The following is a 25,812-nucleotide window of genomic DNA, read 5'->3' as shown; positions in this document are numbered from 1 at the left end:
ACCACCAGGGAACTAGCTCTAAAGTTAAAGAACATTTGAAAGCCTCTGCTCCCTGCCTTCCTGCCTGGAGCTGTTGCCTCTCTAAGGAGGTGCCTGTTGCAGAGATTTCCTCTCTAGAAGCCAGGAGAGGGCCTCTAGAAGCCAGGAGAGGGTCCCAGGGATGCTAGTCAGGGGCAAGGTGGAGGGACAGCTGGGGGCCAGAGGTACCTGCTCCCCCAGCAGATGGAGCTCCCGCTCAAAAGCTGTGTGCACACGGTGGAAGGACTCCGCGGTGCTGGCGTCCAGCCCCACATCCTCAGGCAGCTCACGGTGCTTCTCATCAATGAGGCCCAGGATCTCGGAACCGGTGTAGAAGTAGCGCTGCAGGTCGTAGGAGGCGGCCAGCAGCTGCATGCGCGTGTCGATGAGCTCTAGCAGGTCTGCCCACATCTCGTTCAGCCCGTCCTTCCACTCGGCGATGGTGGCTGCCTCTGAGTGGCCCGCATCGATGAGCCGCTCAATGACGGCATTCACATTGTCCACCCGCTCCTGCCCAATTGCCCCGGTCTCCCGGGCAAAGTCCCGGAACTTGTCCCGGAGCACCTGGACAAGAGTAGATGGAAATGCAGTTATCAGTTATCAGGGCTCGGGGTTCAGTAATGTCATCACGTAGACTCCCAGTGGCACCTGCCACTGCCTGGAGCTGGGCTCTGACACCTTCCCCAGGGTGCCTGAGCTCACACGGGGGAGCCCTCATCACTGCAGCACATTGCACCTGGCAGGTGTGTGTGTGTGGGTGAGTGTGGAGGGGGAGAGACAGCTCCTGGGTCTGCTGCATTAGAGGGAGGCAAAGCTAGCAGGGGCTGTGGATACTCACAGTCACGTGGTCAAAGTCTTGCCCCATTTCCGAGGAGGAGGCCACTGCGTCCTTCTCTGCGATCCACTGCTCCAGGTCATCCACCTCCCTCTTGAGCTGGAAGAGGTGGTACATGTTCTCCAGCTTCCGCCTGCGCTCCTCTGCCATGTCCTTCAGCCCTGCGTACTGCTTGTCCACCTGCCCCTGAAGTCTGATGATCTGTTCTCTGGGATTCAAAACAAGAAAGGTCCTCAGAGGGGGCGGCTGAGATCCCAGGACAGCCAGCTTCGAGGAGCCCGCCTCCTCCTTCCCAGCCCTGAGGCCCAAATGCATGGGGCAGCACAGCTTAGAAGACATGGACGGCAGCGACTTTTCATGGGGAAGAGCCGGGAGAAAAGGAACCATCCCTTAGGCCATGATGCTTCAGGGGATGATGAAATGTGTCCCCTGCCAGGAGCTGCCTTCCGTCCCTGCCACTGACTCTGGGAAGCTCAGAGAGACTGGTCTGGATGGAGAACTCTTTCGCTATTCTTCCAAGGAGGCTGGGGGTGGGGGCAGTCTGAGGCCGGGTCTACCAGCAGCAGGCCCTGCTTGGCTCCTTAGGGAGGGATGTGCAGTACCAGGGGCTCTTCAGTCCCTGGGGCTCCTTAGGAGACGCTGAGGTGGCTGCTGTGGGTGCCCAGAGGACAGGGCCAGGCCTGGGGGCAGCCTGAGGTGCCTGACCCAGTGGGCTCCACTGACGCTGCACCCACACCACTCAACAGCTTAGATGGCATATAATGATTTTGCCGAGACACTGCAAGATCCTGACCTGCCTTCTGGACCACACACACAAAAAGCAAAGTTAGACTGGGCTGAAAGATGCAGAAGACTAACTCCTCCAAAGACCGGAGCTCTCAGTTCACCAAGCAGGTAGTTTTGCTAGTCTGTTCCTGAATCACTTTGCCAACCAGACCTCCTTCCGTCAGCCCTGTTTGAGGTCACACTGAACCACGACACAAGAGGGTCCTGGGGCCAACCAGCAGTCCAGAAGGCAGCCTTCTCAAACCCGTAGTCTTGGGGAAAACCATTCCTGTTTTCCCCTTGGACCTGAAGGGATCCTGCTTGGCAGGGGTGGGGTGTGCCCAGGACCTGGCCAGGTCACCCCTGGAGGCACACGCACCCCTCGGGGTGGCCTGCAGATAGTAGGCCCTGCGCCCGGCCAGCCAGCTGCTTGATGTTCCTCCCATACTCCTCCACCGCCCGCTGCTGCCGCAAGTGCCGCTTCAGCATCACGATGGCACTCTCTTCATCCTGGGAGGAAGCGGGCTGTCAGGGTACGAGCTCACCTCATCCGGGTCACTGCCCAGCTCCGGGAGGTGCCCGAGATCCGGGAGGGCCAGGCTCGCAGGACACCCCAGGAGCACCACGCGTGGTCTCTTCCTGCTACTCCCGGTGCCTGGCAACGTCTGCGTCCTACCTTCTTCTCGACACCCTCAATTCTCATCTGACGTCCACCCTCCCAGGCCCTGGTCCAACCTCTCCCCTCATGAAAACTTCCTGTATCACCCCAGCTTTTAGAGACCCCCTTACCTCACCTCTCACTCCCTCCCACCACAGTTCACCTGCATAGAGCCCCTGACACAAAAAACGTGAAGAACTCTTGGGTTAGAACAAATCTAACTGGCAAACAGGGCACCTGAGTGAAGTACGTGCATCATACGTTCTCAAGAGCAGGGGCGTCCTGAGGGCACCCGGACCCCTGCCCTCACTCCTCACACATGGCATTCCAGGTGCCCCCCCGGACAGCCCATCTCCCCTCTGGCTCTTCTTCTCGGCTGGTTTTGGCTCCCAGCCCTGGACCCTGCCCGAGCCAACCTGGGGGTTCTCGTCGGAGAAGACGTAGAACTCCTGCTCGCCGATCCAGGCCTCGGCCTCGCCCGCGTCCAGGTAGTACTGCTGGGCCTCGCTGGCCTCCCGCAGGCGCTGCAGCCGGCCGGCCGCTGCCTCCCGCAGCGTGTCCCACGAGCCTTGTAGCTGCCCCAGGCGCTCCTCCACGTCCTGGCAGTCGATCTCGGCCGCCGCCACCAGCTGCTGGCCTCTGTGCAGCACGTCCTCCACCCGGGGCGTGTGGCCCTGGATCTCGTTCTGCAGCGTCTGTGGCCAGAGCGGAAGGGCTCAGGGGCTGAGGGCTCAGGGGCTGGCCTTCCCACTGTGCAGGGCAGCCCAGGGCCTCTCCCGGGCCCCTCTCGCCCGGAACCACTTAGGGAAGCTCGAGCAGAGCGGGTGTGGCCGTAAAAACGGCCTGTGACCATGTGCCCAGCGCAGTGCTGCATCCACCTGCTCTCCCCTCACCCTCCTGTGAGCTTCTGAGATAAGCACTGGACGCCAACACAGAGCGGTTAGGTCACTGTGGGCTTCGAGTGACCGGGTGGGGTTTGAACACGGCTCTCTTGGATCCCAGAGCCGGAGCTCTTGACGGTTCCCTACTCCTCCTGTTTCAGTAGAGCTCGATTTCTTAGCTGTGTGTGGTGGAGGAGAGGAAAATGACTCTTAAAATGGCCTTCTGAGATCTGATTTTAGCAACTTTTACTCTGTATAAAACAATACTCAGCAGTTGCTCCTTATTCAGGGTAGGATTTTGTTTTGTTTTCTCCTGTCTCTATTTCTCAAATCTTTTCTGAGCTTTGAATTATTTCCTGCTTGAGACTTCGGTTACCAACATGGTATTTTCTTCCCACTTTGGTGATGGGCAAGAACAGGATACATGGCCAGTGTTGCGACTGTCAGCATTCAAAATACATGGAACTGTCAATACCTGTAAGTCACCTAGCTTGTTGAAAGGCACCTTACACCTGATGCTTGGAATCTCGATTCAGACAATTTCCTGTGGTCTCTGCAATTGTATTCAAACAACCCAGGGGGTCAGCTTCCACTCGCCTGTTTACTTTCCCTGAGATCTATGAACTCTTCAGGTATACTAGAAAGCTATTTCTGTCTCCTTTTAAGCAAAGAGATGAAGATTGTTCTCCAAGGCGTGGCAGTGGCCACTCTAGCTGGGGGTCCAGGAAGGGTTTTCTGTATAGATAACGTCTGAGTGAGACGTGACTGATGAGAGAATGAAAACCCAGAGAGATTTGGAGGATGAGTGTTGATGGCAGGGGGACAGAGCCAATGTCAAGGAAGTCCCTGGAAGGAAACCTGGATGGTCCAAAGGGCCAGGCAAACTAGAATACTGTGAAGGAGGGTGAAAGGGATAAGACAGAAGATTCAGGGGGAGGTGGGAGCCAGGCCAGGCTGGACAGTGGTTGAACATTGAATTACTGGGGGAAACTAGACATAGATAGGGCTACCCCATGCCCAGAGATCCTGATTAACTGATCTGAGATGGGACCCAGGCATTCGTATGCCTAAAGGTTCCCTTGGGTGATTCTAATGTGCAGCTAGAGTTGAGGACCCTTCATGAGGCACCTTGCAGGTTGGGATCTAGTCACAGTGATGGCCATTAGAGCAGTGGTTCTCAAAGTGGGGTTCCAGGCCAGCAGCATCAGCATCATCTAGGATCTTAACAGAAACGCGAGCTATCAGGCTCTGCTCCCAGAGTGTGATGCAGAAGATCTAGGGTGGAGCCCGGCCAAGTGTGTTCTAACAAGCCCTCTGGGTGAGTCTGATGCACACGGACCACTGCAATAGAAGGGATGATAAAATGGGATTTCGGCTTTAGTGAGGCTAGCCTAAAGTCATCTTTATTGGAGCAGCCACGCTCACCCAAGAGACTGTCGTTCCCTTCATGTTAAGGGGAACCCCATCCATATTACTCTTGCCCTTCTCCTGAAATAGCCATCTTCAGCTCGGGGAGGTGAAAATCACTTGGCAGTAACTCTGAGGCTAAAGGAGTGAATGTTGAAAGGACTAGACTTGGCTCTTTTTATAGTGGAGGAAACTGAGGCCTCAAGGATACTGTCTTCTCCCAGCCTTCCCCCTTTAACTGGAGGTTGATGTGTAAGTGGAACCCCCATCTCCACCACCTTCTAGTTCGGGTCCCTACATGCTGCCACTGGAGCCTCAGTGCCATGACCATGCCAACTGGAAGCAAAGGGTTAGAAGAAGCCTTCAAGAAACCACTTTTAGTATAATTAATTCAGGCCCTTGCACAGTTGCTGGGTTCTGTGGGAAGATGTTGGCTGCTGGCATTTTTGGAAGAAGGAAGTACTGTCTGCCATGACCTTCCTTCCCCATTTGCTGCAGTACCAACTGTCACTCTGGGACACTCTGCTCTTCTCTAAGTTCCCAGATTCTCCCTGATCGAGACTGCAGCTGTCCCCACTTCCTGAAGGACGGACTCCGCCTAAGAGCAGGGGTACAGTCAGCCCCTGGCCAGATCGCATGGTCAGACCACAAACCCATGCCACCGGCCTTCCCAGAGGACACAGGCTTCCCTGCAGCCCTGACAGAGGAAGAGCATTTGCTTGCTTCCAGGCTTCTGCCCAAGGACACAGAAGTTCCCAATCAGGCCTAAAACAGCAGAACAGCCAATGGATGTTTGCTCCTATGGCTCAGAGTCCAAGTTTAGTGGCTTCCTCTAAAGGAAGTGGGGGTTAGAGCCCCACAAGCACCCTCATGTGTTTCAGAGAGTAGAGGCCTACTTGCCCTGAGGAGACCTAACAGGTCAAGTTTAGCCCTGAAAGAGGGACAAAGCAGCGACAGGAGAGACCCCAGGAGCTATCAGCCTCCTCTCAGGGAGGCCACGGAATACAGAAGCTACAAAGCACATGAAAGCCCAGGCCACGGCCTCCAGGTCCTACACTCACCTGTGCCCCGAATGGCCCCAAATTCGAAAGCACCTGGACCCCCATTCCCACTCACCACCTCCCATGGTTCCCCTAGAATTCTCTCTGCTATCACCAAAGCTGCATGAGAATACACAGACTGGGAACCCTGAAACTGTCAACAAGAAATAGTGGTCTGTAATCTGCTGCTGGGGAGTGGCGGGGCAGGAGGGACTGACCAGGTGGCAGGACTCACCTGGTTCTTCTTCATGAACAGCTGCACGGTTTGCAGGTTAGTGCCATAGTCGGTCGACTGGGCCAGAGGCAGCCTCTCTTCCACCCAGAGCTGCGGAGACCAGAGGGCAGGGGACAGCGGATGACAACCACGGTTACCCTTCCATCGCTCCCCACGGGTCAGACACAGCTCTGCCTCCCGTGTCCCTCTGGTTCCTCCCAACACCCCATCAGTGTTTTGTAAAAGGAGGGGCATTCTGATACTTTGAACCGAGCTTCCAAGTAACTTGCTCCTGGTCACTTCAAGGCAGGTGGCAACTTAGCTGGACCTCGAGCCCAAGTCTGTCCGGTAAGCCATGAGAGAGCCACCCTTCAAAGGGCACTGGCTTACTTTTATATTTAATGTAACCATTACAACCACCCTATGAAATGAGGTGGTGAGATGACCAGACGTCCCCTGCCAAGAACTGCCCTGGGCAGCAGCCAGCCACCCGATGACAGCTGGGGAAGGGGGGGCCGCTGCGCCCACTCACCGTCTCATCCTCTAAGTCCCGGCTGATCTGCAGCTTGGCTCTGGATGATTCCAGCTGCTTCTTCCTCCTCCCCAAGGGCTCCAGAAGATCCAGGAACCGCTTCTCAATGCTCAGGTCTTCATCCCCCGCCTCCTCTCCCAGCGAGGGCATCTGGGCGAACAGCTCCTCCAGCTCCTCCTTGCGCACGTTCACTTGGTCCTCCACGCGCTGGGACATGAGAGGATGGTGTCGGCACCGGCCCTTGCACCTGGCCAGCCCCCCCCCCCCCCCATCCCACCGATCGATCCTCCAAGACCTGGCTTGCACTCAGCCTTCCCCAGGGAGTCTTCTTGGATTTCCCCCACCTCATCTTTTGCCCCTCTGAGCACCTATGCTATACTTCTCATGCATGCTTTTATTACCCTGTCTTAACCACCACAGAGGGTAGGAGCTGGGTTACAAACCGACAGATGTGATAAAAGCCAGCCTAGCTAAAGGGACAGGAGGGTACTCCCTTTCAGGTTGCAGATTTGCTGCCAAGACTCCCTCCATGCCAACGGCCCCAGTCTGCAACCCGTTCACTCGCCTTCAGCTTAGCCAGCATCCTGTTGACGCTGGTCAGGTCCTTGCCCAGGTCGTCCGACTGAAGCTGGTCCTCCATGGCCCGGATCCACTTGTTGAGGTCAGCCTGGGTCTGCAAGCGCAGGTCGGAGCTCCTGGCAGCTGATAGGCGCTGAGCCGTCTCTTGTGTGTTGGCCTGAAGCTCGTCCCAGAGCCGGTGCAGGGCCTCCAGCTTCTGTGACACCAGGGCTGCAAACTGGGGCTTCTCCTCCATCAGCTGCTTTCCTTCCTGTGTGGGGAAGAAGAAGTGTTCACCCTACGACCTTGAAGAGGACCCTTGGAGAGCCCCCTTGCCCCAGGTGGTTGCCAAGTGCTAACTGAGGAGAGGTCAGTGAGGCAATGGATCTGCCTAGAACTTGGGTGAGGCTTAGCGAAAAACTCTGCACCTCCAGAGTTATTTGCAGCAGAAATTGAGGCACATGGAGGTTAAGGAGTCAGGCAGCCTGGCTTGGAGCCCCATGCTTAACCACGATGGACACAAACTCATGTGGCTCCCAGGCCTGCTTTTTACGGACAGTCACAAGAGTGAGAGGCTCCTCTTTCTCCTCTCTTTCTCTTCTCCCAGGCCTGACTCCAGCCATATTTTTGACTTGGGCCCCTGGACAAGCTTATTACAGATGGGACCTCTGTTATGAATGACAACTCCCTGGTGGTGCTGCCCATCCAAACAATGAGGGTCAGTAGTCCCTGGCCCACTCTGCTCATCTCAGAGATCCTCCTGCCTCTGGGCAGGACATCCTGGTGAGGATGATGGCAGACAAGAGATTACTGCTGTCCTGACACTGGACGCACAGGCCCTGTGTTCTTAGTGTTCTGGACTGTCCCGAGACTCAAGTGACCCCAGGAGGCACCCATTCTGTGCAGGCTTAACATCAGATTATCAGGAGTTCCAAGGCTTAACCACTACTTGGAGAAGTTTTTCACATCCAGGTCCTATACTGCTCGGCAAGCTCCCGGCCAGTGTCCGTGCCCCACGTGCAGCCCCACTCAAGGAAGAATCCCCAAGCAGAGACCCCACCACTTGCTCTGCTCACCGCGTCAAGGTTCTCCAGCCACCCCTGGTGGGAAGCCAGCTCTGCCACGAACGCCTGGTGCTTCAGCCATTTGTTGTGAAGGTTTCGAGCTTCGTCATAGGAGACATCCTGAGATGTTAGCAGCTTGTCATTGATCCAGAGAGTGAGCTGTGGGCAGAAAGAATGGGATCCATGGTCCCTGAGAGTCCCTCTTTGGCCAGGGGCTCATGGCTGGACCTGCTGCCCACCTCTGGCTGCAGAAGAAGGCCAAGGGGAGGGAGTATGAATACAGCAGAGTACTCCCCTCTGACTTGGGATCCCTAACTCCCAGCACAGGAAACTTAACCTGTGAGGTCTCAGGGCTGAAACACAGGCACCACCGTGTCTTCCCCTCTACAGCATGTGCAGTACAACACCAGGGATATTCACACTTCTCTCCACATTTCCAGGACTGAGGACAGGGCCTGGCCTATTGGCAGTAGCTCAACATGTGTTTACTGAATGGATGGTTAAACCCACCCTTTGGCAGTAGGGTGAAAAAATGTTATCTGAGGACAAAGTCAAGAGCAGATCCTATAATAACAGTGAAGGAAGAACTATTGAGTCTCTCATGTTTCCAAGATGTCTTGGCATTACACCAAGCTTGGTTTGTACCAAGGGCCGAGATGGGTGAGGACAAAGTCATTTGAGTTGAGAGGAAAGGGGTACGAGGATGGAAGCAACAAAAATGTCAGGGGAAGCCCCATTCCGCATGGAAGCACTGTTCATGGAGAGGCCTAGGAGTACAGGGCAAAGATCTTCCTGGAGAGCTCACCCCAGGATGAGTGAGGATCTTCTGAGTCAGTGGTTCTCCAACTGAAAAGCTTGTTGAGAATGCTGCTCTCTATCTCACCCCCTAAGTTCTGATTCATCTGGGCCCCAGTTGGGCCCAGAAGTCTGCATTCAACTAGAGCCAGGACCAGCTCCATAATTTGCAGGGCCTGGTGTAAAATGGGAATATTCAAAGTCATTAAGAATTGCAAGACGGCAACAGCAGAGTAATAAACCAAACATGAGGCCTTTGTACACACTGGGCCCCATATGGATGCAAAGGTCACAGGACTTTCAGGCCAACCCTGACAAGGGCCCTAGGTGATTCTAATACAGATAGTCCTTGGGGCACTTTTTGAGAAATCTTGCCCCAGACTTGACAAATTAAAAGATATCTTTACAGATTTGAAAAAAAATTTGTGAAACCAAAGATTCTAGAGGATGAAGGACTTAATAACGTCATGTGCCCAGAGCTCCCTGCTCGTGGAATCCAGACTCCTGAGTGAGAAAGGACGTCCCACCTCTAGGGCACCATGCTCCTAGAGGGAATCTCCTGCAAAGTGGCCAGCCTGGCTGCAGCCTTACCTCCTGGCAGTTCTGCAGGAAGTTCTGGAGCTCTAGGTTGTCTTTCAGAAGCTCTGAGGCCTCTTGGGCCTTCTCATTGTTCTTCCTGTGCCTGCAAGGAAAGCCGGAACCACAAGTCACGAGGGTGCTGTGGACTGCACCATTACCCTACCTGGCTCCGGCCCCCCGACCCTCGGGGCAGAGAGTACCTGTCCTCAATCAGCTGCACCTTCTCCTTGATCTTGTCTGAGTAGAGGTTCCCCTCAGCTACCAGCTTGTTGCCAGAGTCCACAGGACTCAAAACCTTATCCCGGTTGTTCTCCATAGACACCAAGAAATCCTCAAACTTCCGGATCCCGGCCTCTGCAGCTTCTAGGGAGTCTGGGGGCTCCAAGTGAGCCAGGGTATATTCCTGTCGAAGCAAGTTTCCAGACAAGGCATGGAGGTGAGGAGGTGGAGGAGAGGGCCCTTGCCAGGCAGGAGCTGTGTGAGCAGCCATGCAGGTCACAGCACGAACAGCAGCCCCTGCAGTTGTGCAAGGAGGACGGTCCCTGAGCCCTGTTCCCTGCCCCTGCTCAGGGCACCTGATGAGCAGGGTGCCAAAAGCCACCTGGAAGGAGAGCCACCCAGGGGAAAAATTCACTTCTCTGTAGGCAAGAGGAGAAGGGGATAACAGAAGACGAGACGGTTGGACGGCATCGCTAGCTCACATGAGTTTGAGCCAACTCCAGGAGATGGGGAAGGACAGGGAAGCCTGGTACACTGCAGTCCATGGGGTCACAAAGAGTCAGACATGACTGAGCGACTGAACAACAAGCCTCTAACTGGCCCAAGAATAAGACACAGTTTGGGACACGGGACTGGAAAGGGCACACGATAAGGAACACAGAGGACTGTCCCCTGAACTAGAGAGAATCTAAGAAAAGCACAATTTGATCCCTGAGCCCTGTAGCACTTCTGCAGGCTGGTGACCTACAAATTCTCTCTTGCCCTGAGAGATGCCCCCAGCCTCTAGTGCCTCTCCCTACCTGGTTGCTGAGGATGGCCTCAGCCTGCTTGGCATCTTTCTGGAACTCCTGGAAGCCGAGGCACTGGGTGAGGGCCTGGCTGCGGCTCTCCCACATCCGGCTCAAGGCGTCCCAGCCCTTCTCTAGGCCATCTAGCCGCTGGCCCAGGAGCAGGTACTCTGGGTCCGTCTGGCCATGGGTCACCTTCTCCCCAGACACCCTGACTTTCTGGTAGCTCTCCTCGTGCCTGTCGATGTCGTCCTTGATGGCCGCGTGCTGCTGCAGGAGCTGCTCGGCCTCCGGGAGGGACTCGGGCATGTCCTTGGAGGCCACGTCCTTCTGGGTCGTGGAAAGCCAGGCCTGGAAGGCATCCAGATCCTGCAGGAAGGCCTGCAGCTGGCTGGCTTCCCCCAGGGAGGCCTCCTGGCTCTTCAAGGCCTGCTTTAGGCCCTGCCACAGCTCCTCCAGGTACGCCTGCCTCTGCTCAATGTCCGTCTTCAGCTCGGGGTGTGACTCCATCAACCGATGTGACTCCCGCTCCAGCATGCCCAAACGGGTCTGGATGGCAGCCACGTCACGCTCCAGCCCCGACAACTTGCGCTGGATGGCAATGACTCCTGCCAGGTCCCGGCCCAGGTCCTTTGTGGACTCCACCACCTTCGTCTTGTCCACAATCCACTTGCCAGTCTCCTCGCAGTCCACACAGTAGTTGTGCACCCGGAGGGCCGAGTCCACTGCCTCCCGCCGTTCAGACACCATGGTCTGGAAGTCCTGCCACCTGCCGAAGGAGATGGGAGTCAGACAGCCTCTTCCTTAACTCTTCCCCTAGGGTGTCCCTTCCAGATTTCTGAAAAAAAGAGTCATCTCTCCAGCAAACTGTGATGAGTCAGTTTATCCAATTTTACCCAAGACAACAGAACTGCCAGAGCTTCCATTAGCAGGAGGTGAACTGTGATGTTATTACAACCATCAATAAAGGAACATGATGCTCTGTATGTAAGCTCTATATGTAGTTGAAATTCAGGCAAACATACAATTTCCCAGATTTTTTGAAATGCAAGCGTATCTCATTTTATTCAGCTTTGCTTTACTGTACTTCACAGATACTATGGGGCTTTTTCGTTTTTGTTTTCTTTTATGAATTGAGGATTTGTAGCAACCCTTTGTTGAGACATCTATTAGTGCCATTTTTGCAACATTTGCTCACTTCATGTCTATCATATTTTGGTAATTACTGCAATATTTCAAACTCTCTCATTATTATACTTGTATGGTGCTCTGTGGGCAGTGATCTTTGATGTTACTATCGCAAAAAGGTTATGACTCACTGAAGCCTCAGAGGATGAGCATTTTTTAGCGATAAAGTATTTTTAAATTAATGTTTGTACACTGTTTTCCTAGGCATAATGATATTGCACACTTAGTAGACTACAGTACTGTGTAAACAACTTTTATATGCACTGGGAACTCCCCAAATTTGTGTGTGACTCATTTTATTTTGATATTTGATTATTGGGGTGGCCTGCAACTGAACCCACATTATTTCTGAGGTATGCTTATACCGAAAATAATTAGAAATGCCCCATTATCAATCATAAGAAAGCTTTATGACACAGGATCCCAGCTGCCACAGAGGAACCACACAAATGTCTAAGACCATGTTCTAAGCGCCCAGGGCCTAAGGAAAGCCAGCATGGCTGTCAAAGAAAAGAGCTGTAGTGAAGAGAAGGAAGAAGAGGAAGAGGGAAGGAGAAACTGGGATTGGAATTAAAACATCATCTTAACCTTCATGTGCAGTGTGGAATGAACCTGGGGAGTGTGCAAAAGTCGGGCAGATGTCCTGCGACTGGTCTGCAGCCCACAGTAAGCCTCTTCTAAAGAGCTGCTCGATAGGCTGGGCCCACACCACCAGGGACACCTCCCCTGGACCTGGGTTTACTCACTCTGCATCGCTGTGAACTGGAAGCACACGGGAGTACACTGAACGTGCAGTCCCTAATTGAGCTTGAATATCCACAATGCATAAGCATTATGAAGAGCTTTGGGAACATACGGTCATAGCCAGACTTTGCTCTGGCTTTGGGCCTTTGGGAAGATACAGTCATAGCCAGACTTTGCTCCACGGAGTGTATGAGTTAGAAAGAAAGTAGGATAAACTCATCAAACAACCATAGTATAAAGTACAACGTACACAGCACACACCAGGCAGAGAGGACTAAGGGAGCTGTGAGGAGCAGGAGGGGTGGTAAGCGCAGGTCTCACGGTGGTCATCTGAGCTGTGCTTCAGTGAACGCATCACCAGCAGTGAGCTATTTAAGGAGCGGGCCCTGAGTCACTCATCTCTGAAGTCTGGGGATGGAAGTGGAGGGAGGAGGCAGATGGACTGGGTAGAGCGCATTGTGGGCATTCCCATGGCGACCTCAGTCTGGGGGTGGAAGACAGGTCTGCAAAGCAGTGGGAGGAGGGCTGGGAAGGATTGGGAATTCCAAGAGAGAGAGGAGGACGACCCCAGAGAAAAGATGGGAAATTCCAGGAAAGAGGGGAGAAGAGTCCAGAGGTAAGGCCCCCGACCTCTGGGGAGTTTTGTGCCTGTTACACGGATGCTGCTGAGGCTGGATGTTAAGGGAAAAGGGCTGGAGGTTCCCCTCAAGGTGATCTGAAACTACTGTGAAAGGAAAGCGAGGTGCCCCAGGGCTGGGAGGCCTCCCAGCTCCATCCAGAAGCCACAGAAGACCATCTGGCAGTGCCCCTAGGAAGGAGGTTCCATGGTGACTTTCCAGGCTTTTCTTGGTATGGCCTCACTGCAGACACCAGGCAAGTGCCACATAGGGGACAGGGTGACGTTTGGGTCTAGTCTGCCTCCCAAACCCACCTTCCCCTCCCCTGCACCGTCTCCAAAAGGGGGGACGTTGTTAGAGCTGCTCTAGGCAGTACTGGCCAGACCATGTCAGGAGTCCAGGTGTGGTCCTGGGCCCAAGATATTATAAGATAATATTGGCCAACCAGAATGTGTATGGTGGGAGGTAATCACACATTCGGTAAGTACTTGAGTGACTTAGGTGTGCGGAGCCTGGCACATTTCAGGTCTGTCCTCGGTCATTCACATCACCCAACCATCACGTACATGTCTCATGCCAGTCACTGTTCTAGGCTCTGGGGATAGAACCACAAATGAAGTAAAGTGCTCCCATTCAAATGGGCAGAGGCAAGTAAGTGTTTACTCCATCAAGTGGTGACAAGTACAAAGGAGAAAAGTTAAGCACCAGTCTCTGGTGGTCCAGTGGTTAAGATTCTGCAGTTGTAAGGCAGGGGACGCTGCTTCAATACCAGGCTGGGAGACTAATACCTCACATGCTATGTGGTGTGGCCAAAACCCCCCAAATAAGCCATTTTTTAAAATCCAATTTAAAGGGGAAGAAAAGGGGGACTTCCCTGGTGGTCTAGTGATTGAGAATCTGCCTGCCAATGCAAGGGACATGGGTTCACTTTCTGGTCCAGGAAGATCCCACATGCTGCAGGGCATCTAAGCCCTTTTTCTGTAACTTCTAAGGCCTGTGGATGGCAACTATTGAAGCCCACACGCCTAAAGCCTGGGCTCCACAACAAGAGAAGCCACTGCAATGAGAAGTCCGCACACTGCAACGAGAGAGTAACCCCTGCTCGCTGCAACTAGAGAGTAGACTCCGCTTTTTGCAACTACAGAAAGCCTGAATGCAGCAATGAAGACCCAGCGCAGCCAAAAATAAATAAACAATTTTTTAAAATCTTTAAAATTAAAAGGAAGCAAGAAAATGGGATTGAGGCAGAGGAGCTGGATGGGAAGGAGGAGGTGATACTGTGAATGGGTTGGTCAGTGTAAACTGCACCAAGAAGAGGACATGACCTGAGATCTGAGTAATGTGTGGGAGTGAGGATACCTGTGAAAAGAATATTCCCAACAGAGGGAGCCTCAGACAATAAAGTCTTGGCGCTCAGAGCTGTGGACGCTATAGAATATACCGTGGACACTGTATAAAATACTGTGGACACTATGAGATACTGTGGACACTATGAGACACTGTGGACACTATGAGATACTGTGGACACTGTAGAAAATACTGTGGGCACTATAAGATATTGCTCTTCATTCACTTACAGTCTAGTAGAAAATTTCTTAAAAGATGAAAGTAATTATAATAAAGGTGGAGTATGAAGCTCTAAATCAGTCAAGGAAAGATACTTTTTCATCCTGGAAACTGGGAGGGAGAGAAATCTGTACTGGCCTGAAAACAAGCACAATTTAGACCATATTGTTGGAGGAGGATGGACCCTGTAGAGAGAACGACACCCACATGGAGGCAGGACCGTGGGTGCAGGTGAAGGGGGACAATTGTCTTTAAAAAGAGTCAAAGAGCTATCACGTGGAAGAAGAATTGGAGTAAGTTTCAGTATCTCTAACAGGCAGAGTCCAGAACCAATGTATATAAATTTCAAGGAGGCAGATTTCCACTCACGATGAGATCCAACTTTCTAACAAAAGAGACTGACCCCAAGTGGGGTGGGCTACATGTGGAGGAAGCATTTGCGCAGGATGCAGGCTGTCTGGGATACATGGCTCAGGAAACTTTCAACTCTCAGATGTAATGGAAGGCCATCTTACCTTTTCAGGCCTCGGGTTTCCTCTAAGGATGGCAAGTACCTTGGTGTATTCCATTTAGGACAGTGCATGGCTTAGGGGTCTATAACAGCATTCTCTGACTATAGCTCCTCAAAGCAGCAGATTACTGGCTGACAAGTTCTTCCTGTCTGTCTCACAAACACACGCACGTGCACAAACACACATATCACTGTTACCTCCAAGCCTAAAGAAGAACTGGAGGCATCCTCCTCCTTGGCATAAACCTCAGCTGGCAGAGGACCCTCCTGAACTACAGTCCCCGTCTTCGGATGCTGAGACAATCTGGTGGCTCCCAAGTACCAGGGGGTTACCCCTTGCCTCCTCTTAAGCCCCCTGTGCTGCTCCAAGTCTTCCCTAACCCCACCTCCCAGGTTGCCTCAGGCAGAGCAGGGCTCATGCAGGTGTGGGGTAATGGACTGGGGCGGTGGCGAGGCAGTGAACGTGGCGCTGCGCATGTAGAGCCCAGGATACCGAACGGAACACAGGTGCATGCACTGTCCTCAGAGACTCCCAAGGAACCCGTGGCAATCACATCCTGTACTGAAAGCAGTCCCTCTCCAACGGCTCCTTAGGGCCTGTTTTTCCTTCTGGCCATGGCGTGTGCTCAAGGCTTCTTGCTAATTCTCCTCTTCATTCAAGCCAGTCTCATTATCAATGCTGCATTTTGGCATAAGCAGGAGCTTTCTTTTATGGACAATACTTAAGAGCTCTCAGAAAGCAATCTTCCCTGCCTAAGGACGTCCAGGGAAATGTGGCCTGAGAACCACATGGCCTGATTCTAACTGTGGATGCACTCAGGGCATTTCCTCCATTGCTCAGCACACACCCATTCCAGGCACAGCACTGCAGCTCTGGGAACACATCTCTCTCTCTGGGCTGGTCACCACCCAGGTCCTTCCTCCCTGGGGCTATAGCTCCAGGGTCAGAAGGAGACCATGGCAGATGGAGGCAGGAACTCTGAGGGTACAAACCTGGCACACACAGCAGGCCTCCTGACTTCTGGGCCACACCCCACAGATGTGCCAGAAAACAAGCCCCCATCTCCAAGCCCTCCCCACACCCCACCTGGTGTTCAGGTTATCCTGGTACTTCTTCACTTCCGCACTGCGTGGGTGATTACTCTCTACCAGGCTGTTGGCAGCAAGGTTCACGCCATCAATCTGAGTCATCAATGTCTTCATCTCCTGGTCCAGGATGTCGAACCTGATGTGGACAGAGAAAATGAGGATTGCTAAGGCAGCAGTGGCTTTTGCTTTCTGCCCTGCTCTTGCTTTCTTCTTCCACCTCCTTCCACGAGGTAAGAGGGGAGAAAGGAGAAAGGTGTGCTGACACGCCCTCTTTTCTGGTTCATGGGTCCAGTTTCATGGTTTAGCATTTCCTGGATGAGGCTAGGAGAGACCTGGTTACTTATACAGGCCAATGTCTCAACAGAGATGGAGGAAAAATGAGGTGTGGGCGGTGTTGATGGCCACAGAAACCATCTGCCACACCTCCACTGGCTCAGCTGCTGCTCCTGAACCCTAATTCCACTGCCTCCACCTGAAGGATACCTCCTCAGTCAGGTGCTCCGTCCTGGGGAAGAGAAGGGTGAACTACTGAGGCTGTGGGCATCCTGTGTTATGAAAGCTGACCCCTCTGAGATAAGAGCCCAGGTCCCTCCAGCATCAGCATGGGACCACCAGGGAAGGCTCAAGGAGTAGCCTCTTGCTCTTAGCTCCTTGGATTCTGTACTCAGAATGCTGGGGGCAAGCCCTGCCATGCCGGAGTGCTGATGGAACTCAAATCCTGGAAATGAGAGTGGCCTTGGACTGACAGTTTACAAACTGGTCTCTGAGGCTCCTGAGGGTTCATGGGGTTTAGGTCCTGAGGGTTTAGGGGTTTATTGGGTCTTGCCTCTCACCTCCCCCTTAGTCATGTCCCCTCCGCTTTCCTCTGTGTTACATATCAGGGGTCCCATATACAATTCATTTGAACAAAGGATGCTGTCACTGAAAAGTCATTGAACACTTGGACTAGAAAGAGCCCCTTTGGGAAAGGCCCTGGGGGTGAAGTACCCAAAGCCAGATGAGAACTCGTGACTCTCGGTGCCTGGCCTCTGCGACAAAGGGCGTCCTACAGCCTCTCAGAGAGAGGCTTGCTGATCTGGGGACTAGGAGCGCAGACTGTAGGGGGCGGTGAGAGGGGAGGGCCAGCTCTGACCTGCGCTGCACGACCTCTAGATCCTCCAGTGTGTCTGGGATCTCCATCTGGGCCAGCCACTTCTCCTTCTCGCCCATCCACAGCAAACAGGCGTCTGTCTCCCCAAACACCGTGTACAGGTCCAGGGCATCCTGCAGCCTCTGCCGCCGCATGTCCGCCTGGGCCACCACCTGCTGGTAGAGATCCCGGAGGGCCTGCAGCCGGTTGGTCACATCTGGGGAATCCTGGAACCCTGGGGGAAAGTCCCGAGCCTGCTGTTCCAGGTGCTGCATCACTCCGCGGCTCTCCTCCAGCTCCTCCAGGAAGTCCTTGTGCTTTTTCCCCAGGGCCCGTGTGGCCCCTTCATCCTGCCCCACGTCTTCCCCTGAGAGCAGCCGGTGGGCGTCCTGTAGCCAGGCCTTCAGATCATCCGCGTCGCCCTGGAACTGGAAGAAGTTCTCAGTGTCCTGGAGGTTTTTCTTGCAAAAGGCAGCCAGGTCCTTCAGCTCATTCCACTGGTCAGACACCTTCTTGATCCGGACCTCAATCCGCTCGTGTCCAAACTGCTTGCGTGCTACCATGTCCTCAGCCTCCCGGAAGATCTGGTCTAGGTGGGCATCCAGCCCGCGCAGCTCATCCTCAAAGGCCTTGTGCTTCCGCTGCAGGATGAGCACGCTGGTCAGGTCCTTGCCATAGTCCAGGGAGGAGTAAATCTGCTCCTTCTCCTTGATCCAGCTCTCGGCCTCATCCATCTCCCAGAAGAACTTACAGAGCTGCTTGGACTGCTCCAGCTGGGCCTTGCGCCCAGCTGCCGTGTTGCTCAGCTCCTCGAAGCACTTTTCCAGGTGGCTGACACGATCCCGGATGACCTGGGGGTCACAAGGCTGGTACCCTGGGTGACATGGGAAGAGGAAGGACAAAGAGGGTAAGGGCTTCATTATCTCTGGGCAAGCTTCAGATCAGACTAGAACCACACCTAGAACCTGCCATCTCACTGGGGATTGGGATGGGCTTGGGATGCAGGAGGTCTCAGTTGCTCAGAGGACAGGCTTTTAATTAGTTCTTTATAATGAGTTTCCACTAAATCTTCAGGAATTAGTGGGATTAGTTCCCACTAAAACTCCAGGAATAAGAGAGGTTAAAAGTTGGATCAACTCTCAGTAGAAATGCACAATGTGAAATTATTTTTTAAAAGACCCAGGCATTAATTTCTAGATGATTCTTCTGAGAGGCAGCAGGGGTCACCTATCTAAGACCAGAAGCTATAAACCTAGCTTGTCTCCACCATGACTTGAACTAGCCAAGAGAATGAAAGACGAAGGATGCCTTCTTGGTGCTTACGCACCTTTCTGATAATAGATGACCGAAGCAGTCGCCTGCTTTCTGAACAATTTTGCTCTCCCTCAAACTTCTTTCTTGTACCACGTGTTGATGAAAGAGGCAGAATTCTACAGCTAGATTTATCCACCCTGGGGTGCTGGAGTGCTGGGCCAGAGTCCTCAACAGAAAAACCTCAACCTGCAGCCTCACCTGACCCCTCAGTGAACTGCAGGGTGGCTGTGGTGATGGCCTTCACTTTGTCCCCTTGGATGGCAATGTCAGCCTCCATCAACTTGTGTTTCTGTAGCAAGTCCTCGACCTCCAACAAGTGCTTCCCAAACTCAGCAGACAAGAGGTGAGCCTGGCAAAGAGGACAGACAGGGCAGAGGGAGTCAGGAGAGGTGGAGAGACCCACGTGCTAGGAGAATAACCTTCCTAAGTGAGGGTGCAGGGCACTGGGGACCAGGGTGTCAGATGCAGCTGGGAAATGCAGCTGCTCAATGGGAAAGAGGCTACAGAGCAGGATCTCCCACTGGGGGTGCCCATCAGAACCATCCAGGGAGCATCTTTCAAGAGTTCAAGTCCTACACTCAGTCTGCCCGTGTGTGCCCCAGGGGTGGGACCTGGGTGTACGTATTTTCAGAAAGTTCCATGGGGGACTTCCCTCATGGTCCAGAGATTAAGACTTCACCTTCCAGTACAGGGGATATGGGTTTGATCCCTGGTCAGGGAGCTAAGATCCTACATGCCTCAGGGCCAAAAAAACGGAACATAAAACATAAGCAACACTGCAACAAATTCAACAAAGACTTTAAAAATGGCCTATATCTTCAGGATGGGGAACACATGTACACCCATGGCTGATTCATGTGAATGCATGACAAAAACCACCACAATAAAGTAATTAGCCTCCAATGAAAATAAATAAAAAAGAAAAAAAAAGATATTAAAAAATGGCCTATATCAGAAAATCTTAAAAAAAAAAAAAAAAGCAAGCCCCGGTCAGTCTGATGTGTGTCCTCAGTTGAGAGCCACTGTGATAGCGAGAGAGGAGACTCAGACTTCTCAGGGGCCCTGGATGCCAAGGTCTGGAAGCCAACTAGAGTCAGATCGTGATTACTCAGAGCCTGATTCTCCAGGCTCCTGAGGGAGGTCTGTCTCGTCCAGGCCCTGCAGGCAGGCACCTGTGTAACTATGAACCCCAGATTTCTTGATCACTGGGGATACAGCAGACTGGAGCAGAGCGAGCCAAGCCATGGAGAGGCAGATGCCATCAGACACTCTGCTGCCTTAGATGCTCTGCTCTGACTCGGCCATGGGGCTGGGAGGTGCCTATGGAAGCAGAGCTTGCTGAAGCCCCAGGGGGATGGGGCGGGGTGGGGGTGGGGCGGGGGTGCCCGGGCCCACCTTGATCCCGTCCATCCAATCAATGCTATGCAGCATGTCCTGGAAGAGCTTCTGCAGGTCCAGCGTCTTCTCCAGCCTCTGGCGCCGGGCCCCCAGCAGCTCCTGTAGGTAGTCCCACAGGCGCAGGATGTTGTCCTTGCGGGCCGTGATGCGCTTCTGGTCATGGTAGTTCTCCAGCTCCAGCTCCTGGGCCAAGTCCTCCAGGGCCCGCACCCGCTCCTCGTAGGCAGCCGTGTCCGTCTCAATGGCCTCGTGCTTCTTCTTGGCGGCCTCCACTGCTGCCAGGTCGTACCCAAAGTTATCCTGTCCCCCAGGAAGGAAAACAGGCAGCTCGGTTAGGGTCCTCTTGGTTGGTCCCCAAGCTCAGAGAAATGGCAGGTCTTTTAGGAGCAACTTCTGCAGGAGAAAGTCCTTCCCCAAAAGGTTACTTCTGCCAGCTTTTTCAGCCTATCTTATCAGCGATGAGTTCCGAAGACTAAATGTCTCATAAGAACCTTTGCAAGAAGCTCGTGATTTTACTCACTGCGCCATCCGTGTGGGTGTAACACTGGGTGACTATCACTGACAGAGCTCTTTCCCACCTGCTTGCACTCGCCACCCTGCCTGGAGGGACCTGCCCCGTTCTGGGCAGGAAGGGGCTTCTTACTGGAAACCCTGCAGCTGCACCCAGAGGGCTTGCCCCATGCTCTCTGGGGTAACTGCACACTCTCCAGTTCTTTCAGAATGCTTGCTTTCTCCCGTCCAGATGGAACTGATTTGATGCCAAGATCCAAGTGGGAAGGGACAGACGCTCTCATGGAGAATCAGTCCTGGGGTCAGGTTTTAGCTAGTGAAATGTGACACAGTCCTGAAAGCCAGCGTCCAAGGGGCATGTCTGATACCCACAAGGTGCACGGCTTCTATCACATCCCCAGAGGACCCCTGAAATGTTGACTTCAACTCTGGCTCTGGGTGATGCTCCTGGTTCATGGCAGATAACCTTTGGGGCCATTTTTGGATTGTGTGGCTCTTTCCTAAAATGAGACTTAATAGGGAATTCCCTGGAGGTCCAGTGGATAAGACTCCATGCTTCTAGTGCAGGCGGCCCAGGTTCGATCCCTGGAGGGGAACTAATATCCCACATGCTGCAACTAAGCCCATGCACTGCAATGAAGACCCAGCGCAGCCAAAAATAAATAATTAAAAAGTGAGACTTAATCGATCTGGGAGAGTGCCTTTTCAGATGTCAATCCTGACCCACCCAATCACAGGGAGCAGGGATGCAAGGCCTGTGGAGAGGCTTATCCCACTCCGCCCACCCCATTGTCCCAAGTGCACCCCACTACCTGGGCCACGAGGCGCTGGTTTTCATTGAGCCACGTCTCTCTCATGGCAGCTTTTCTGTCAAAGCGCCGGGCCAGCTGCTCCAGCTTCTCCTGCCGGATGAGCTCACCCCTCAGGGCCAGCTCCCGCTGGTACTCAGCTTCCTCCAGGCTTTCCCAGGCCTGCACGGGGTGGCAGAGGAGAGCTCTTGGGATTTGGGGGTACCATCCCAACTCTTTCACCAGCACTGAGTGATTTGAGGAATCTAGACAGAACCTAGCCTTCCGGTTTTCCTGTTTAAGCCAACTGAAGATTCAGGGAGCACTGATCACGACCTCCCAGTCTCCTCTTCCCCTAAACTGGCCTTCCCGTAAATCCATCTTGGTCTCATATAGTGTTATTGCCTCTGTGGGTGCTCAGTAAATTCCTGTTGAGTAAATGGCCACCACCATTCCACTGGAATTTCCAGGTGGTGGTAGGCCTCCAAATCTCCAAAGTCACAAGGCATTTGCCTTCATTAAAAGTAGTCGATATTCCCTAAAAGCCCTCCAGGTTCTATAGAGAATAGGCCATAAACTGGACTCTGGGCATCTGAGGAGGGGACTGCACAGGTGGACAGTGGGTAGAGCCTGACCTCTCAGTGCCAGGCTTGGATAGTACCCTCAACAGCCAGCTGGGCATTACTAACAGCACAGAGAGTGGCTTGGCTTACCCCTGCCCAGGAACCATTCCTTATGCCCTCATTAGGAGAAGCTCAGTTAACCCACTGGCAAGCCTGCTGAATCCCCATTCTCATGGCCTTTGAGCTGGAACTGTGTAGCAACAGCCTCCTTTTCTTTTTAAAATTTTTCTAAATTGACGTATAGTTGACTCACGGTATTGTATTAGTTTTAGGTGTATCACATAGTGATTCAATATTTGTATAGATTACACTTCATATGAAGTTATCATAAAATAGGGGCTACATTCCTCATACTGTACATTAAATCCTTGTATCTTACTTATTTGATAGCTAGTAGCTTGTACCTCTCCATCCCTGTCTCCTATCTTGCCCCTCTCCCCACCCCTGAATGGAAGGATGGTGGGTAGAGTCCGACCCCTCAGGGCTAGGCTCAGACAGCGCCCTCAACAGCTAGCTGTGTCCCTGACAACAGCACAGAGTGTGGCTTGACTTCACCCTTTCCAGGGACCATCCCCTGTGCTGCTCTCAGGAGCTCAATCAACCCCCTGGCAACGTGAAATGAAAAACGCCGCTGTACCCGGTTGATGTCGGACACCAGCTTCCCATCATGGGGCGTATACACTTTCTGATTGTTGGCTCTCATCCGGGACTGGATGGTAAAAAGTAGGACTTCCAGATTCCCCTTCTCCTGAAACCTGTTGAGAAAACAGAGGTTGCGTGATGAGTGTGGAGATTCCCACAGCCAATTTTTCTTTTTTAAGTGAACATGGAACCCTGGCATCTTGGAGCTTGGATAGCAAAGCATATTTCTCTTTAAAAAGTAAAAAGAAACACAACATTGTAAATTAACTATACTTCAGTAAAATTTTTAAAAAGTAAAAAAAGATAGAGGATCTATATGTTTTACCTGTTACAACATTAGTCTATCATACTCACCAACTGAGACCTAATAGGGGCTGAGTCTTTGCAGCATAAATCAAAGAAAACACAACTACTGCAGTGTTTGCTTATCATTTGTTTCCATGGGGGAATGGCTAAGTGTTCTGGAAATTCCTGTAGGTATCAAGGTTTACCAATCAATACAAAGAAATTCTTCCCTGTTCTACAAATGCTAAAGGCTCCTGACTAGCTCTTTACTCAGTTTTTTATGGTGTGAGTCAATAAGCCTTTGAAGCAGCATTATCCACGTAAGAACATATTGCACAGAAAGCAACTTTCACCTGAGTACTAATGAGCTGGCTGTCCTGACAACTGTCCAAAAGTCCAGATGCTTCTGAGGGGGGAGGAAAGGCTGGGTTCTGGGAGGATCTCAGGGGGAGGGGAGGATGGCAGCAGGATGGATGTCTGGAACCCAGTGTCCAGACGAGCTCCAGGTAACTGAGTATTTTCCCATTTCTGCAAGTGGCCAAGTATCTACCCACTTTTCCCTCCTCCTTGTGGCAGCTGCAGATCAGATGGTAAGCAAGGTCCCCAGGCCAGCCCGAGGCCAGCCCATATACCTGCTGCTCATAGGCACGTCAAGGAGTCTGTGACCTCGAGCACTGTCTTACGCAGCCAAGAGATACCACCCCTGTGTGTAGTGCCTGGTAAACTCACAGGAGATATTACTTGGATTGGATTTAGGACTTTAAACATGGTTAGTGTCAGGCCAGAAATCAGACATTTATTTATAGTACATTCTAGACTCCGCGTCTGGCCTTTCCCTGTTTACGAGTCATGAATGAATGAGCAGGGGAGAAGCAAAGCACCGGTACCACCGATGAGCTAGAAATCCGTTTCAGGGGAGCTGGACAAGCTGAGGGCAGGCGAGCTAGAATGCCGTGTGTGTAAGTGTGCATGTGTGTGCACACGCATAGCTGTATTTGCATGTGCATATGTGCACACAGGCCCTGCACACACCGCAGTGGAGCAGAAGTCCCGAGAGGCAGGCTAAGTGCTCTGCTGATGGATGAGCAGTGACAGACGGGAGAGAAGAAGAAGGATGTGTTTGATGATCAAGGAGGCTGCACGTGGCGAGCTCTGGGGCTGCAGATGCAGAGGTCGTTACCAGAGAACAAACCCACAGCTCGCTGCGCAGGGAAGGGGAAGTCTCCAGCACAGGCTCTTTGAAGAGACTCTGAAGCCTGAGATTTCACTCCTGCTCCCCATTCAGGAATCTGGATCTGAGAAAGTACTTCCCTTGGCTATGAGTCAGAGGTTACTCAATGCCCATTTCCTGCAGGCTGACAGCTTGGGAGCAGGGAGACAAGACGGGATGAAGCAGGTGACAGGCAGGCAGCTCTCTAACCTCCAGGATATGCCTCCTGGATCCCTTCCCCAGGCCCTCCCACCTTTGGGAGGTCGTTTCTCAGCAGTTGATGCCCACCCTTCCGGGTGCCCGGGCCCTTACTTGGGTGGCTTCTCGATGGTGCGATAGGTGCTGAAGGCCTGCAGCTGCTGCTGGACACCGGCCAGGGAGTTGGCGAACTTGCGGCTATTCAGGACAGTGATGGTCTGCTCAATCCAGGTGAGCAGGTCCGAGGCCAGCCCGCTGTACTTCTCAATCATCTTCTCGGTCTCAATGGCGTGGTCAATTACCTAGGGAATCACCCTGTGACTCATCCTCATGAGAAGGGTGAGGACGTCAGTGAGGACGCCAACGGGGACCACAGTCGAGGTGGTCCTCCTCCTCGCAATCCCTAGAGTGTTTATGTTGGCTTTGTCCCCAGAGCCCAAGACCACTGCTGAGTAGAGGGCTGGACAGGAGGTGCAGGAGGGACCTGGCCGTGTTTGGGATCAGGAGCAGCTCCCCCCTCCCGCATCCTGTAAAAGACTGGAAAGCTCACTGTCCCAGGACATCAGTCACCAGAGAAGCCAAAGTCCTGTTTGTTTAAAAATGGGTATTAAGGATCAAGGTCATTGGAAAAGACCCTGATGCTGGGAAAGATTGAGGGCATGAGGAGAAGGGGGCAACGGAGGCTGAGATGGTTGGATGGCATCACTGACTCTACGGACAGGAGTTTGAGCCAGCTCCAGGAGATGGTGAGGGACGGGGAGGCCTGGCATGCTGCAGTCCATGGGGTCACAGAGTTGGGTGTGACTGAGTGACTGAACAACAAGGATGGTAGGCTTCCAGGCATTGCCTTTACTCAACACCAGTGCACAAAGATGAATGAGAAACGGTCCCTACCCTGGAGGAGCTGAGGACCCAGCATGAGGGTCTGTAGAATGGGGTGGCTCCCGGGTAGGCTATGGGAGCCTGAGAGATCTGACACCACAATAGACTAACAAGTAAAAGCCTGTTTTGTTCCTGAGGAAATGTTCATGAGATATAGGTCTGCAGGAGGAAGGTGGATTCGGAGCTATGACCTCATTGAGGACAGATCATCAACCTGTGCTGGAATTCAGCTTGGGAGCCATTAATGTGGCAATGCTTAGCTTCAGAGGAGGTTGGTGGGAGTGATGTGAGCCCTTTCCTATTGCTGGGGTCCAGACATAAAGCTCTTCGGAGAGAAAGGGAGCGTCTGTCAAGGCCTTTGCACGGTGAGCAGGGATCCGGGGGCCCTGGTTTCACAGAAGCTCCGTACCTTACCGACTCGTTTGCCCTCCACCGCCAGCACCTTCATCTTGGAAAAGTAGTGGTAAAACGCCACCACGTAGGTAATGATGGATTTCTCATCAGGGTTTTCTGTGAAGACATCTGCATGGGGAAAGCATGGGCTCTCAGGACCAGTTAGAAGCTGGAAATGTCAGGCTCAAGGGGTTCATCTCCCTGTGTCTCCAGCACGAAGTTCAACTACACGTACAGGCGAGAGTGAAAGAGGAATGGGGCTGCGGTTTAAGCCACAGGATGAAATCCATATTACGACCACAAAACAAGGAAGAAGGGACAAGGTGGGCAAGACTACAATGGCTCCTGAGCGGGCAGGGGAGGCATCGGAGC

General features: G+C 52.9%; 1 protein-coding gene across 1 annotated transcript in view; it reads right to left on the bottom strand.

Moving 5' to 3' along the window:
- SPTB (spectrin beta, erythrocytic) overlaps positions 1-25,812 on the bottom strand; it is a 130,589-nt gene that overhangs the window by 22,030 nt on the left and 82,747 nt on the right. The window contains exons 8-26 of the mRNA XM_043918935.1: positions 25,457-25,569; positions 24,280-24,467; positions 22,468-22,585; positions 21,232-21,390; positions 19,907-20,209; positions 18,710-18,860; positions 17,201-18,071; positions 16,067-16,204; positions 10,366-11,122; positions 9,547-9,749; positions 9,359-9,449; positions 7,985-8,131; positions 6,916-7,179; positions 6,351-6,557; positions 5,840-5,929; positions 2,693-2,971; positions 1,998-2,128; positions 857-1,061; positions 208-582 (exon numbers count right to left, since the gene is read on the bottom strand). Coding sequence (XP_043774870.1) covers positions 208-582; positions 857-1,061; positions 1,998-2,128; positions 2,693-2,971; positions 5,840-5,929; positions 6,351-6,557; positions 6,916-7,179; positions 7,985-8,131; positions 9,359-9,449; positions 9,547-9,749; positions 10,366-11,122; positions 16,067-16,204; positions 17,201-18,071; positions 18,710-18,860; positions 19,907-20,209; positions 21,232-21,390; positions 22,468-22,585; positions 24,280-24,467; positions 25,457-25,569 — 4,790 coding nt within the window. The remainder of the gene's footprint in view (positions 1-207; positions 583-856; positions 1,062-1,997; positions 2,129-2,692; positions 2,972-5,839; positions 5,930-6,350; positions 6,558-6,915; positions 7,180-7,984; positions 8,132-9,358; positions 9,450-9,546; positions 9,750-10,365; positions 11,123-16,066; positions 16,205-17,200; positions 18,072-18,709; positions 18,861-19,906; positions 20,210-21,231; positions 21,391-22,467; positions 22,586-24,279; positions 24,468-25,456; positions 25,570-25,812) is intronic.

The sequence above is a fragment of the Cervus elaphus genome, chromosome 12, assembly GCF_910594005.1.
Source record: "Cervus elaphus chromosome 12, mCerEla1.1, whole genome shotgun sequence".
Classification (NCBI taxonomy): Eukaryota; Metazoa; Chordata; class Mammalia; order Artiodactyla; family Cervidae; genus Cervus; species Cervus elaphus.
Note: the sequence above shows the minus strand (reverse complement) of the source record. Positions and strands in the feature narration are given on the sequence as shown.